Source organism: Protopterus annectens, chromosome 16.part0 (genome assembly GCF_019279795.1).
Source record: "Protopterus annectens isolate FY-2018-M chromosome 16.part0, PAN1.0, whole genome shotgun sequence".
NCBI classification, from domain to species: domain Eukaryota; kingdom Metazoa; phylum Chordata; order Ceratodontiformes; family Protopteridae; genus Protopterus; species Protopterus annectens.
Genome location: NC_056750.1, coordinates 396,173,617 through 396,189,147, shown reverse-complemented (window position 1 = coordinate 396,189,147; position 15,531 = coordinate 396,173,617). Strand labels below are relative to the sequence as shown.

Genomic DNA, 15,531 nt, shown 5'->3' with positions numbered 1-15,531 from the left:
GAATTCAAACCAAACCAAAACAAAACAGGAGCAAAACCGATGAAGGAAAAATATATATAAAATGAAATAAATGGTCAGGCAGATGGCATAAAACACATAACAACTTTTAATACAAAACTAAAAATAACAAATGATGAATGCATTTGCATCAAAACTAAATGCTTCATCAGATCTGCAGCAATGAAATAAACCGAGCATTTAAGACATGATCTTTGACCACATGATTTGAGCACAGGTTTTACAGGTATATAATCATTCAATCCTTTGCCCCTAGTGGCCTGTAAAATAATCATCCATTTAATCTCAATGCACTCAGTATGAGTCCTAATATCACCCCCTCCAGGGCTAACATAATCAAGTTCAAGCACCATGAACTTGAAAACATACAAAGCACGATAAACTAGAAATTCCATTGAAGAATTTACTTAGAGCGACAAGAACTGAATCACGTTTATTGAGCGCTTTCATCAATAATAATACTTTACTTCTTCAGAATCACACAGTAAAACAATTAAGTCATCTTATAAAGCCAGGCATATCATGTGACACTGAATAATTCAGAAAAAGTGTTCTTAAAGTAACACTCACATTAAATATGTACTCTCCATACAATATAAACTTAAACAACAAAAATAATAAAATAAACTAATGATACTATAAATAACATACCAAAAATCTAAAAACATGTTATAAAGGATTAATCTAATACACTCACACCCCCCACTATATGAGATATTCCATCTGATATTTGCTGAATAATCATACCTGAACTGAGTTAACTCCCTTACAGGGAAATGTCCCAGTCTTATTAACATTATGAGAACGCATAGATTCAGATGTCAATTTCTTATAACACAGCCTGTCCTTCAAAGTTTTACTATTCCTAAAAGAGAAGAATGACTGTGTACCTAGAACAGTCTTACACTTCTAATCAATTCCAAAAACATGCCAGTGTCTCCTTATTATATCATAAATCGAACTAACATCATTGGAGTAAATCAGGCACATCCTCAGAGTGTTGTCTGCTTGAATGTCAGTATTCATAGATTCATCTGATCTTTTGTGAAAAAAGGTTTTGTCTTGGTGCTCCTAAAAGATCTGGCATCATTCTTTGCTAAGGATACCTCTGTTTGGTTATAGCCCCTATCCATAAACTCTTTGGTTAATAAACTAAAAGAATTATACATGTCACTATCTTTAGTATGAAGACATGCCGATCTAAAGAACTGGCCTCTAACAACATTATATTTGACATGTGCTGAATGCATACTGCGTGCATGTAAAATATTGTGCTTCTTTCAAGATTTCTTAAATAGGGATGTATTCAGACCACCAACTGATTTAAGCACCCTGACATGTAAGAAAGCAATATCAGAATCAGAAAACTCATATGTGAACTTTAGATAGGCAGTAGTAGCATTCAGATAGCCTATAAAATCAGAAAACAAATCCAAGATGCCTGCTCAAACAAAACACACGTTGTCAACAAAATGACCACAGTATAGAACTTTTTCAAGAAACACATTTTTGCTACTAAAAACAAATTTTGACTCTGATTCATCTAAAACTAGATTGGTATAGCTATTTGCATACATGGTGCCCATAGCTACACCTGTACATTTCATATATGCATCACCCATAAACAAAAACGCATTATTGTTAAGAATAACTTCACGTAAAGCACAGATAAGATAGATAGAATTAGTGTCAAAACATGAGTGCCTGCTCAAGTAAATACGAATGTTCTGTATACCTTTGGTATTAGGAATGCATGTAAGCAGAGAGACCACATCCATGGTCACAAGAAACAGATCATTAACTTCACCTTCAAAGGTATCATACCAATCAAACAAAGAGCTCAATAACTGCTTCATATCACTCAAAATATGTGGAGTTACATCTACAAAAGGACAAAGGTGTTTCTCTACAAACCTAGATAGAGGTTCTGTCACCCAACTCCTCCCAGATACAATAGGATGCATCTGAGGGTCAGTAGTGTGCTTATAAACCTTTGGAGCCCATAAACAAGGGGTACAACAGGATGTATGATCATAAATTAGTTAAAAAGGTTTACATCAATAACACCTTCTAACAAAAGTTCTTCAAGATGCATACATACTTCATTGGTTAAAGCTGAAATTTGTGACTTATCTACCTTCTCATAAGTATCAGAATCATCTAGGAAAATATGCATATTAGTTATATAATGAGAAGAATCTAACACCACTATGACCCCTCCTTTATCTGCAGGGCAAACACAAATATCGTTCGATGTCATTAGTTCACATAGAGCATGGAACTGTTGAGTTCAAGTTATTAAAACGTTTATCATACTTCTGGTTAAAGTATGCATATATGTCATCCTTAAACAATTTATCAAAGTCTTCCACTAACGGAGGATTAACAGGTACATTTAGACTCAGCTTCCTGATGGTTGTAGCAGGAACATTAGTGTTCCCAAACTGTAACCTGAGTGAGATATACTGTATAAAGAACTTTAAATCAGTAATAACATCATGGACCTGAGAATTGCCAGCAGGAATAAAGGAAAGACCTAAACAAAGTACCTCATGTTGTTCACACATTAAAGTGTGACTAGACAGATTAAAAACTTGACTTTCCGTATTTTGTTCCATACCACCAGGCCCAGCTCCATCTGCGCTGATAGATGTTGCCTCTTCCAAGAAGATCTGTTCCTGCTCATAGACATGCCTCTCGTAACCTGTTATACTGCCTCCAGAAGCTGGAGCTGTAAAAAATGTTGATTGGACGAGGTTAGGCTGTTGACACCCACTAACAGTTCTGCCAAATTTACAGTATTTCTGGCACTCATGGAAGCAGTTTCTGAAACTATATGTGCATCCATAGAAGCTTTCTTAACACTGTTTGTTGTATATTCCAGAGTAGTGGACACATCAACTAAAGGTGGAGTGTCACCCACTACCAAATTGCCCCTCATGTCTGCAGATATTAGACACAAACTGGTAGCAGTAGAGGTATGATTCATAGCTTGTGAATGATCCCATTGCCATTCCTTGTTACCAGACCAGAATAAAATCTGGCCATGCTGAAAAACATTCACATCTCTAACCAGCTTCCTTTTCTTAGCCTTTAGGAGAGGTTTGTCATACAGGCCAATGTCAGTGAATAACCCATCTAACTTACAGCTGTATGCAGATGAATCAGCTAAGGTTTTAAACTTATCAATGTCACACAGATTTCTTCTTGCAGGGCTAACTCAATAGGTGAAAAAAACTTGAGCAATAAACAGATGTAGGCAAAGCTCATTTCCAGATTGAAAGCTTACCAATCTCTCAGCAAATCTGGGTACATATTGCCATAAGTAAGCATTTTACATACCCATAGCCCTCTCAGAATGACTTTATGCTTCAGACATGCCACCATGTTTAATCTCTGCCATTGAATTCTTTTCAGGTGATATACATTGTTCTCTATTGTCTAAAACAGAGGTTTAAAGTCAACAGACTCTACCATGTCTGATTCAGGCAGTACCTCAATGCCATTCAGGGCCATCGTAAGTAAAGGGTTCTCCACTAGTCCCAAAACTCGATCTAATCGCATGTAATCAAGTTCTTGAATGCTGCCTTCAGCCATGCTCCAAAGTAAAATCAAACCAAAACAAAACAGGAGCAAAACCGATGAAGGAAAAATATATATATAAAATGAAATAAAAGGTCAGGCAGATGGCATAAAACACACAAAACTTTTAATACAAAAGTAAAAATAAGATAAACGAGCGCTTTCACATCAAAACTAGATGCTTCATCAGATCTGCAGCAATGAAATAAACAGAGCCTTAGACCACGTGATTTGAGCACAGGTCTTACAGGTATATAGTTGTTCAATCCTTTGCCCCTAGTGGCCTGTAAAATAATCATCCATTTAATGTCAGTGCACTCAGTATGAGTCCTAATATTGCCCCCTCTAGGGCTAACATAATCAAGTGCAAGCACCATAAACTTAAAACAATGCTCAGTCCCTTCCTGCATTACATGTTTTGATAAAGCATTTTTGTCATCATGTTTATTAATAGAGTAAAGGTGCTCCCTAATACAATATCTGAGGCACTGATTAGTCTTGTCAACATAAAATGATTGGCAAACATTACACAGAGCCAAGTATACAAGATTAGAGGAACCACAGTCAGCGTATCTATTAAAATAAAACATGCAGGAAGTTTTTGTGTTTTATGCCGTCTACCTGACCATTTATTTCATTTTATATTGATTAAAGAATTCCCAAGAATCCTTGAGGTAGGACTCTGTAGCCTGCACTACAGGGTTAAAGTAGAAATCAAGGAGTTCAAAATTAATTCAGGTTTTATTATTTTAGATGACATGATCTGTCTCATTGGGGGGGGGGGGGGGTTTGCTGGAATTTTTATGGATCTTGGGGATTCTGAAAAGTTTGCTAACTTCCAGTGATTTCACTGCCATGAAGTCATATTCTTACTCTGAAATCCTGCCTTTGTGTACTAGGTCTGCTAGTGCTCTATCTATATTGTGAAAGCTAGCAAGCAATTCATCTTTGTGGCTAGTGCAGTAACTGTCATTTTTGGACAGTATTTCTTGAAATTGTTCTACATAGGCATCATGTTTTATGACTATGAGTCCTGCACCCTTGCCTGCTTTTAAAACTTTGGTTGTAGGGGATTGTTTTAAGGATCAGAGTGCTTCTTTTTCTTGGTTGGAAAGGTTCACACACTTGTTTGTGAATTGTTGTTAAGCACCGTTCTGATTTCACCTTCGCATACTTTGACGAAGATGTTATGGTGGGTGTTAGAGCTGGGTTGAAAATACTTTTTCTTTTCAAGAGTGGGAAGCCCTCTGAATAGTCATAGCTATCTTCTTCTGTAGTGTACGTTGTATTAGGAGACGACGACCTATGGGTATTTAAATTGTGCTGAGTAGCCAGACTTGTGTCGCCTGCCATAACACTTATGCCTTGCAGTGGGTGAGAGATCACATGTGGGTGGAAAAAGTAACTGGTGGCTGATGGCATAGTTACATTGTTACCACAGTAGCTCACACTGTTAAACATATGTTCATCATTAACATTGTTACTACTAATGAACAAACAATTAACATTTACTAATTCACAGCTATTGTTAATCACACAAAAATCAAGAGAGTTGTCTAGAAAAGAACATTGAGGAAAAAATCACCAGACATATCATCTTCTGTTGGGTTAATATTTTCAAATAGGTTAACATTGAATTTATTGTGGACAAAAGACTGTTTAAGGTTCAGTTTCCTGTAGAAGAGCTTCAGGTCTAGAATGACCTCTGTGGTACTGGCCGTTTGTGCAGGGATGAAGTTAAAGCCTTTTTTTAGTAGTGTAATGATAACCTCATTTAACTCTTGCCTTGTAAGGTTAACAATGGTATTATCAAGGCATGCTGCATCTGATATATTAGGGATATCAGTGGAGACATCAGTAATGATGGAAAGTGAGGCACTGGAGCAGACAAGTGACATGGGGTCACTTAATGTCGGTGTCTCGTTTGTGTTCTGTTTTCCCTGATTGCTGTTGTCTCCCCATTGCTGCTGCTGCTGTTGTTGTTCATTGCCCTTCCCCTCCCCCTCCCTCTGCCTCTCATTGTTTGGTAATTAAGTCTTGCAAGTTAGTGCTCACCTCTAAAAAAGGCTGCTCATAGTCATTGTTGTTGTGAACAGCATTCTCAGTTGTAGTAGTAGCTCTGTTGTTGCGAGGGTCTGTATGGGGCATTGGACTTTGGGGAGGAGGGCTGGATATGTTGTTTCTACTGGTATCTGCATTGGTGGCCAGAGAATCTTGAAAGTGTCTGCTGTCTTCAGTTCTCAGGAGGCTGTTTTGCGGATATGGTAGATTGGTTACATTTCTGGTAGTGGTTTGGACACAGGTATTCAGAGCAGACCAGTGGCTTGATGTCCATGTGCTAGGTACCATAACAGGATGTCAACTTTTAATTGGGTAGGCAGTGTTGTTACAGTATTGCAGCCAGTCCCTGGATAGCATCTTCTTTTTCCTCTGTGTTACTGTGGCAAGATGCCTGGTTGTTTTAGCTTTTATTCCATGCCATTCTATATTAGCATCATAAAATCAAGGATGGTTGATAATGGTTTCCCTGAGGGTTTTAATCTGGTACAAGAGGTGCTTAAGTTTGGTGCAGTTGTTATCAGTGAATACTTGTAGCACTTTGCATATTTTAACAAGGGCATGGTACATATTTCTTTGTGGGTCTGTCCCATTGGAGAATTTGTAAAGCCACAGACCCTACAGAACTATATCATTCGTGATACATTTGGTGAGATAGTGACTGCCTAGTCTGATGCTTTTGTAGTTGCTTAGTAGCTTTTCTAATTTAAAAATTAAGTGACAGCAGTTACCAAGTGTGGCATTGCTCTTGTCCATACTGTCTGTTTCCTGCCATTGCATCTGTAGCTGGGGGTTGTAGGTCATTGAACCTATTCTTGTCATTTGGTGGCAATAATTCTTCCAGTAGAGCATGTCCATTACCAAGTTGGTCAAGGTGGGAACCTGGTCCACTGGTTCTTCCGGTGCTGTCTAAGCTTGGTCGGCAGTGGTTTTGGCCTCTGAATTCTTGGTGGATGTTTTCTGATAAGGAGGAGATCTGCAAAAGGGACCGCACAAGGGTGGCAAATTCAGTTGGCATGCTGTGAATTGTTAAGTTGAACAGGTCATGGTTGTTCTCTGGAGCTCTGTTGTGGGTAAAATCTTCTATGATTTGGTAGCTGAGAAAACATATTAGTTCTGTAATTACTTTACAAGTATACACAACACTAATACGTTCTAAAAACCTGAATTATCAATTAAAAGACCACACGTAGGCAACAGATTAGATATGAGTGCTTTCATTTGTGGATTTTTTAACTTGGTCGAATTTCATCAGACATCTAAATGTATGGCTTGCAAAACTGAGTTAAAAAGCACAGGTTTGGTGAAGGTGGAGGTGTTATAATATTAGAACACTCCCTATACCTGTTCCATTTTAAGTAGCATTTAATATTTAGATTGACATTCAGTCCTGTGTTTGCCATTATAGCGATTTACCATCTGAGCTCTTGAACCTCTAGGGCAGTGTTTGCATCTCCGCCGAAAGTGCAGACTTGTTCTAATATAATAAACTTGAAGTGTGCTTTGGGGCAATTAGAGCAGTGGTGTTTTGCAATGGCATTAGTGTAGTCGGCGTGATAGATCACATGTAGGTGTTCTTTTATTCTGTCACTAAACTTCAGAGTGGTATTTCCACTGTAGAATGCACTACATTGGGTGCATGCACCAAGATATACTACGTTACTGCTGTTGCAGTTGCAGCTTTCCCGAAAGTAAATGGGTGTGTTTCTGTGTTTCTGTATATATATATATTTATATATATATATATATATATATATATATATATATCTATATATATATATATATATATATATATATATATATATATATATATATATATATATATATATATATATAGAGGTTTACTATCATAATTTCGAAAATCAGAAAAAAGGTATTAATAATCGAAATTAAATGTCGAAAATAGATTAAAACGTGCTCTGTCATACAAAATGCAATACACGTCCCAATAATCAAAGTGTTATGACATGTGCAACAGTATTAATGCATTTACACTCGGATTTAGCACACAGTAAAGTAAGTATCATGTATATCAAAAGGAGCAGTGGTGCACCATGAATTGAACAAAGCCTAATGGTGTTAGATCATCCCGTTTAGCCAGCAGGCATTGTATCATATGTTCCTTGTCAGACAGCCTACGTTTCTTTGGAGATGATGGGACACAACATAGGAACTTCTGTTTAACATCCTCCAAATGATTCTGCTCTAAATATATGACATGCAGTACATCTGTGATGTACAGGTCCTTTTTCCCCAATAGAGACCTCAGCCTACGGTGCCAGCCTTCGACAGCATTCTGGCTCCTTCGGTAACCCATAATACATGTTTCAGCCTGATTCTAGAATGGGACATGGAAGAGGGGTGGTTGTCTCACGGAGGTTGAACCCCCATGCCATAGTGTCTAGGCCGCCCTAGAATGTAATTATTCTTGAAAAACTCACATAGAGGAGCACCCCATTCACCCAACACCTCCTTAATAGATGTAAATGTCTCCATAATGTGTTCCATACTTATGAATGCAAGTGCAGATATCTTCTTACATACCAGTGCAAATTGAGTATCTGTGCCATAAACCTGTATCAGGTTCAGCTTTTGGATCTGCCTCCAGATAATTTGGCACAGATGGACCAGCAACCCTTGTCTGTACTGTTTGGTAGATGCTTCATGATGCTGTTAACTGCTCCCTTCTCAAAGTCACTTAGTACCATCCTGGGCTGGAACTGTAGATGTAATTCCTCACATAATGCCGTCAGGGTTGCCCAGAACTGATCGTAACACTCCTCATATTTGGATGGGAGTATGCCATACACTATGGGTACTACCTTGCTGTTGCTAGAACCGTCCAAGCTACAATGAATGGAGTATACCTGCTTACACTCCCTTGTGCTAATGGGGAAGGTCCCGTCTACAAGAATATACTCAGAACTACAAAGCAGGCCAAGATTACCCTCTGTAGTGAGAAGCACAACATTGTAGGTATGGCTATGGAAGGCACTGTGTTTAATGATAAAGTGGCCCTGCTTCAATGGTACCATTTCATGGCTTAGATCTTTGAGACTAGCTAGGTCTACCCTGGGATTTGTGCTATTTCTATACCTGACCCTATGTACACACTGCTTAAGCGCATCAGTATTGGTCAAGGTGGTCACAACGTCGGTGGACGTGGTTGCCAGGAACTCCGATACAATCCTACAGGGCTCCTCCAGAGTCTGTTCAGTATGACTCTTAATGGCTTGCCATACCCTTGTCTGCTCTACCCTGACAACATCAGGTGCATGGAAATGTGCAGTGCTTTTGAGTAGCTTCTCCTCACCAGCACACGTCTCCGTTATGCAATGGCCCTTACACCTCTGCCTTGCCTTCTGGGTGCAATGCCAGTAGTTTTTCTCAGGGTTCCTCTTTTCAAGATAGTATTGATGCCCATCAATACAAAGAATTGTGCGACCCTTCTGAGACTTCATTGTGCCATACATATTGCCAATAATGCCGGGATAGCTCACATTAGGCTGATCAGTCATTTTACTTGAGCACACCTACAAGACAACAACAGTACCATGATTACTCACACTGTACTACATCGCATCCATCACATATGTAGCAACCATCACTTACACACCCCATGCCAAAATCACTGCAACAACAACACCAAGAGCTCCTTGTGGAACAGCAATATTCAACACAACTGAGTGACAACTCCCATAGCACATTAATATGTACAGTCTATAACCGACAGTAACCATAGAATAGTAATGTCTCCTGTGCACCGGTGCTAATGTCACTCACTACGTAGCACAGTATTGGGAAATCAGGTACATTTGTGCTGATACAATCTCAACATGCGCTATGCATTTTTACTCAGCATAATGGAACGATCAACATCCAGCATCTCTGCTTCATCATTTCTATGTTCATCCCACAATAAATAGATGATACTACTTACAGGTGGCATTAACTTTCTTAATATGCCATATATTACTCCGTGTAATTACCTCTACCCATGGATCTTAAAGCACACATATACTGTATGTGGTGCCATTTACACCTGCCGAATAAACTATTGTCAGCACAGGTGTCATACCGTTGCACTCCTTAGATACATATAATAAATTGCCATTACTATCCCAACTTTATTTACAGTGACATATGTTTTATACATTGCTGCTAGGTTAGGACTGCCACAACTCACAGCTGTCATGTTTACATATGCATTCTGCATTTTCCTGCCTGTATATTGAATGTTTTAATAACAGAACATACAATAACATAAGAACTGTACATCAATTGCATTTGTCTGGGTTATACTCCCCCTTCCACAGTCCTCCCTGAGTCTAATTCACTGTGTGTGTAAGCCGTGGGCTGACGATGTCGATAAATCCACCTGCTGCAAGCTGTACAACTCTACACTATGGTTATTTTACGGACGTTTGACATTTCCTCATGTTAGCAGGTAGCCACGCCCTCTATACACGCCGTCATGAATGCGACATGGTGATCCGCGTTGCACCTGTGCTGTCTTCATCATATTTCATTGGATTGAGATGTGTAACTGTCAGTAGTCCGAATTACTTACCTTGGCGAACCACAGGATTCGATAATGTGATCAGGCAGGAACCATTGCAGTCGACATTGTGATTACCGTTCAGTTGTGCGGAAGGTATGTGGTCGGCGACATTATGATAGTAATCCATATATATATATATATATATATATATATATATATATATATATACACACACACACTTTGAAATGTATATATCTAACACTTTGAAATATGCATTTAAGAAAATTCATTCAGCAGCTTTAATATGATATTATTCTACTAGTTAGCTATCCAGTAGTCAGTAAATATGGCTTTTCTCTTCAGTTTCATCATGCATGATCTCTCTGTTGTTCCATTAAATCATATAAAATATTACTATGAAAATGAGTTACTTAATTTAAAGATAATGCCAGAAAGGAAAAAAAAATAACTTACTATGCATCTGTTGTAGTCAACAACACGTGTGCTGAATATTAAAGTTGTGAAACTCGAGTAATAATCACAACATGAAAATAATGTAATATATGGGCAAATTAAAAACTTTATTTTCTGAAGTCATTCTTTTAATATCTTTGTTTCTGTACATAGGTTTGTAAGATCAGCCTTTGAAAGTGAATGAACAAACACATTTGAAAACCAAGATTAAACTGGAAAAAGAAGATAACATCTGTTAAATCACCCTTTTCATGAACTGAAAATGTATTTTATTTCAGATGACTGAGCTCAGATCCATTACTTTGTATTTAGAGATGTGTTAATTGCACCTGTAGCATTAAAGAATAACTCCATGCCTCCCATTCATGTGGATCTGTCTGGTTTCTGAATTTTGTGTTTGGGTCTTTTGTTGACCTATTTTGAATAGCCTGTACAAGAAAACTCCATGAGCTCAAGAGAATTTTGGCATCTACAACTATATTCGTTTTTTTGTACATCTGACAAAATGTCATCACAACATTGCATGCAAGTGTTAAATATTGGTGATAAAGCAGCTTATTTAATGGCCAGAAAAGAACAGGCTTTGCAGAAATGTTTTTAGAGATATATTTATATGAGACATTAATGTACTTTTGGATGACAGTTATTTGCAGAAATGCAAAGACATATAATTTGATAGAATTTTGACTTCATTGACTAAAAGTGCCAGTTATATGCTTGACAAGGATTCAGAAAAAGTTAAAACTTTTGATCCTCAGAGCAAATGTAGTAACATATTTAGTATTTTTTAAAAAATTTTTATACTAGATGTTCATTTCTTTTATTGGAATATTCTGATTTTCTGAGCTGCTATACCTGAATAATATGTTCTGTGTCTCCTGAGATCATATTTTGTCAGCTTAATGCCATAGCTATGTGAATAAAAACACAAGAATTGGACTGAGTTATAATAATCTGACTATTTTTATGAACTGAGTGGATGGGTTTGCTACAGAAGGAAAATGCTGCATCCAAACAAATTTCTTTTGTTTAAATTTTATATTTTTTTAGAAGATTAATACTGTGGTGGTGGTGCTGCGGTAGCGTTGTTGCCTCACAGTTAGACATTGCCTGTTCGATTCTCAGTTAGAGCGTCTTTTATGTGGCGACGTGTGAATGGGCGTTCCTTCGTTGAAGGTTGTGCGTTAGGCCCGGCAAGCCAGTACATAAAAATCTACTGCCAATCATTAGTGGATCGGAGTTCCGCTGTGGCAACCCCTAACCGGGAAAAGCTGAAAGACACAACAATTAAAGCATTATTGGTTTGAACTTAATGTGCAAGTGGAAGCTGATGTGAAGTCCCAATACTAGTAACATTTCAACAGTCATTGCTCTAATTTTATCTATCAATCTTTTAGAAAGTAAACATTCCATACAGTGCAGAGAATTCCGTACAACTCTCAGAATAGGTAATAATTGCATTAGGTAACAAACAGATTTTTTGTGTGACACTGAAGCTGAAGATGTGTTAGAAAAGCAATGCCTTTAGTTGACCAGCATACAGCTAAATATAAAAGTAGTCCTGAACATTTAGGTTATGAGTCATGTTTTGCAGACAGGTAACTTTCGATATGCATGGCAAAATTTAAGCATCTCACATCTTGAGAAATAATATATGTGAAAATGAGGGGATCTCTACCATTCAATAAATTAAAAATGTAGGCTGCCTGTTGTGCAGCAGATACCTTAAAGGCTCTCCAAACCCAGTGGAGTGGCTGGATCACCCTGAGACCAACAAGTAAAAGAAAAAGGAAAAAACTTTTTTTGAAGTACTCAACTGTTGTATTCCTGTAGGTATTTTGCAGGCAGACAGCTAACTAGAGAAGAATGTTTATGTTTGAAAATCAAGTAATGACAACATGAAGCAATCCTCCTTTGAGCTTTAAGTTATCCAGTTTATTCAAAGTAATGAGTGTTTTCCTCTATCAGACTTCATCAGATAAAATCCCCTAGACAAATTTGCCCTAGTAGTATAAATACCACATGAGATCCCCTCTGAAAAGAGGCTACAAGCCTAGTGGAAATAACCTGGCCAACAAAGGATAAATAAATAAAAATGTATGTTCTACTGTGTTCATAGTTTAGAAGAAAGCCTTACACTGTATTAATGATTTGTGCTTATGTCAAAGCAAGCATATGTCTAGGGCCCAACACTGCACTCTCTGCCTCAGTTCTGTGCATGCCAGACTGCTCTTGGAAGGTGGGTAGATTTATACAACACAATATGTGGGATAATACTGTACCCATAGGTTATCAAATGTTTATCTGAGCAGCTTTAGTAGCTACGTCTTTATTCCTGGGCTTGTTCCTCCTCACCAGGGATAGCCCTTTTCTGTAAGCAAAAACTGAACATTATGGACACAGGGAAAGGGGGCTCTCAAACATAAAGCCAATAGACTGCCACTAAGCAAAAAAGGTGTAGGAAAAAAGGGACCAGTATATGAGGATAAAGGTACCATGCCAGAAAACAAGTCATGGGCAGTCAAGTGTGTTTAACAGAAAAAAATATATTGACAGAGGAAGTAGACTGAGGATTATAGTCAAATAACAAAATATCAAAAAAGCAATAAAACATGAGGCACTTAACAATCAAGGACAATCTGTGCCATTAATGTATGCTATTCATGGTGGTATCAGTTAACTTAATGTCTGAAGCTTAATCATCAAATTACTCAGGAGATTATTCACCTAGTTTTTGAAATTTAAAAGAAGAATGAACAAGTCATTCCCTGTGAAGCCTAAAGTGTTCTTGAAACCTGTAATCTTGTAACAGGAATTTTTCAGTCCCCACTGCTTTCTGTCACTACTTCCACATATTAAGATGCTCTTGTGGTATAGAGGGATCTCCCTGACTGCAGCCCAGTCAACCTGGGTTTGATTAGCAGTTCAGGTGGACCAGCAGGGAAGGAATGGATGTACCTATCCAAAGACGGAGGGTGCTTGTTGATACACTCCCTAAATGGAGGTGTGGACTAAAGAGTGGGGGGTTGCCCATGGACATAATCAATGAATGTGGGGAAAGGGAATGGACAGGTCATAAACAAATTCCCCCAGACAGAAGCAGAGATGAGCCACACCCCCAGGAGACACTCAGTATCCACAACAAGCCCCAGCAAAAATGGAATATGTTTAGGGAGAGGAGGGGGATGGACAGAAGCTGGTAGACCTGGCATGGACATTGGGTACTGGGGGCTGATTCAGTAAAAATGAGGTCCAAGGAGACCAAAAAGAAATATTTAAAAAATATATTTTTCCACATTTTATTGCAGTAACATGATGTAACGTAATAAATCCAATTAAAAAGTAATCCAAACAAAATGACAATAAAACACTCACTATTTATTTAAAAATAAAACAAAACAACTGGTAAGCGCTTTCATTCATAAATAACGTCTTCAGACCTGGTTGTTCCACACACAAACCTCGCATTCATATGTTAATCAAATCACATGATTAAAATGTTACCAGTGTTTTAACCCTTTCTTACATAACACTGCTTTAACATTTTCTTTTTCATTCATACCTGGATCTGCACCCGTGTTTAACCTCACTTGCCAAGCACATTCTTTCCAATGTAAATCTTCTTCTGCATCCCATCTTTTGTCTGCATTTAAAACTTGGTCCTAGGTACACAACAAACTTAGACTTACCGTTGTGATTACCCTTGATATTAATAGTGTAATCCCTGGCCCTTACTACTACTTGGTTGCCTTGTAACACAAACTTACAATAATTACAGTCCTCACATCTTTACATCCCATTGTAACTAGTGGGATAGTAGTGGATAAAGCTATGAATCATATGAATGAAGGAAACAATAAACAGGTTTTTCAGCATGTCGATGTTTACCAGGATGGAGGTACAGGCTCAAGAAGCTGGGCACAAGTAGTCGTCAAGCAACAAACTTGGGAGCCAAGGAAGCAGGCATGGGGACAAAAACATCAAGGTCATGGGCAAAAAAAGAAGTTTTTTTTTACGACAAAAGGAAAAAGTTTTTCAGCAACAACAAAAACTTCAAGGGGAACTTTTATGGGAACAGGAGCAAGCAGTGTTGCTGTCAGCAAGCAGCAAGATCATACAACAGCCAAAAAGTAACTGGAGAGAAGTATCAGTAGCACAATTGGAATTGGGGCAATCAGTTAACAAAGGTACTGTCAATTTGAACTTTAAAATAGTGAATTTATCTTCTATGCTGTTAAATACAGAACAAATCAATGTTTTAAGCAAAGGACTTAATTTTGTGCCATCTTCAAGGGCCAACATTTTGTCTGTGATTAATGCTTTGAGGGGTTTTGTGCGAAAAATTAATTTGAAAGGTATTTTTCAAGATAGGGCATGTAAACAATTTTGTTTTAGGAAGCCTATTGTTTTTAATCCTCCCCTCAGACCAGAATTAGAAGCATTTTTACTCATGTGTGAAAAAGAAGTTAGAGATTTATTAAACAACCACAGTAAGAATGTTTTTTACAATATGTCTAAGACAGAGCCAAGGATGCCTTACAACTGGTTATGGATGATACAGATATTTACATCACTAAAGGGATTAAGGGATAAGGGGAATGCAGCAGTAGTCATGGACTACAGTTTGTATAAAAAAGGCATTTGTGATGTGTTTATCTGATGCTGATTTTTATGTAGAAGTTAAATGGGTGGATATTGACAGAAGTTTCAATTTTATTAATTCATTAATCAAAGAATGGTTGGTGGAAGGAAGAATAAATAATGATTTAGCTGGCTTTTTTTGTGTTAATACGCCCAAGTTGTGAAGGTTTTTTGGTCTGCCCAAAATTCATAAGAACTTGCATACACCAAGTTTTAGACCTATAGTGGCCAATAGTGGTAGTAAAACTGAGTCCATG

General features: G+C 37.8%; 1 protein-coding gene across 2 annotated transcripts in view; it reads left to right on the top strand.

Annotated features, from left to right (window-relative positions):
• ADGRD2 (adhesion G protein-coupled receptor D2) overlaps window positions 1-11,586 on the top strand; it is a 1,709,855-nt gene extending 1,698,269 nt beyond the window's left edge. For both annotated transcript variants that reach the window (XM_044058541.1, XM_044058538.1), the window contains one exon: window positions 10,787-11,586. In XM_044058541.1, the coding sequence (XP_043914476.1) occupies window positions 10,787-10,807 (21 nt within the window). In that variant the 3' untranslated portion in view covers window positions 10,808-11,586. The remainder of the gene's footprint in view (window positions 1-10,786) is intronic.
• Window positions 11,587-15,531: the final 3,945 nt, after the last annotated feature.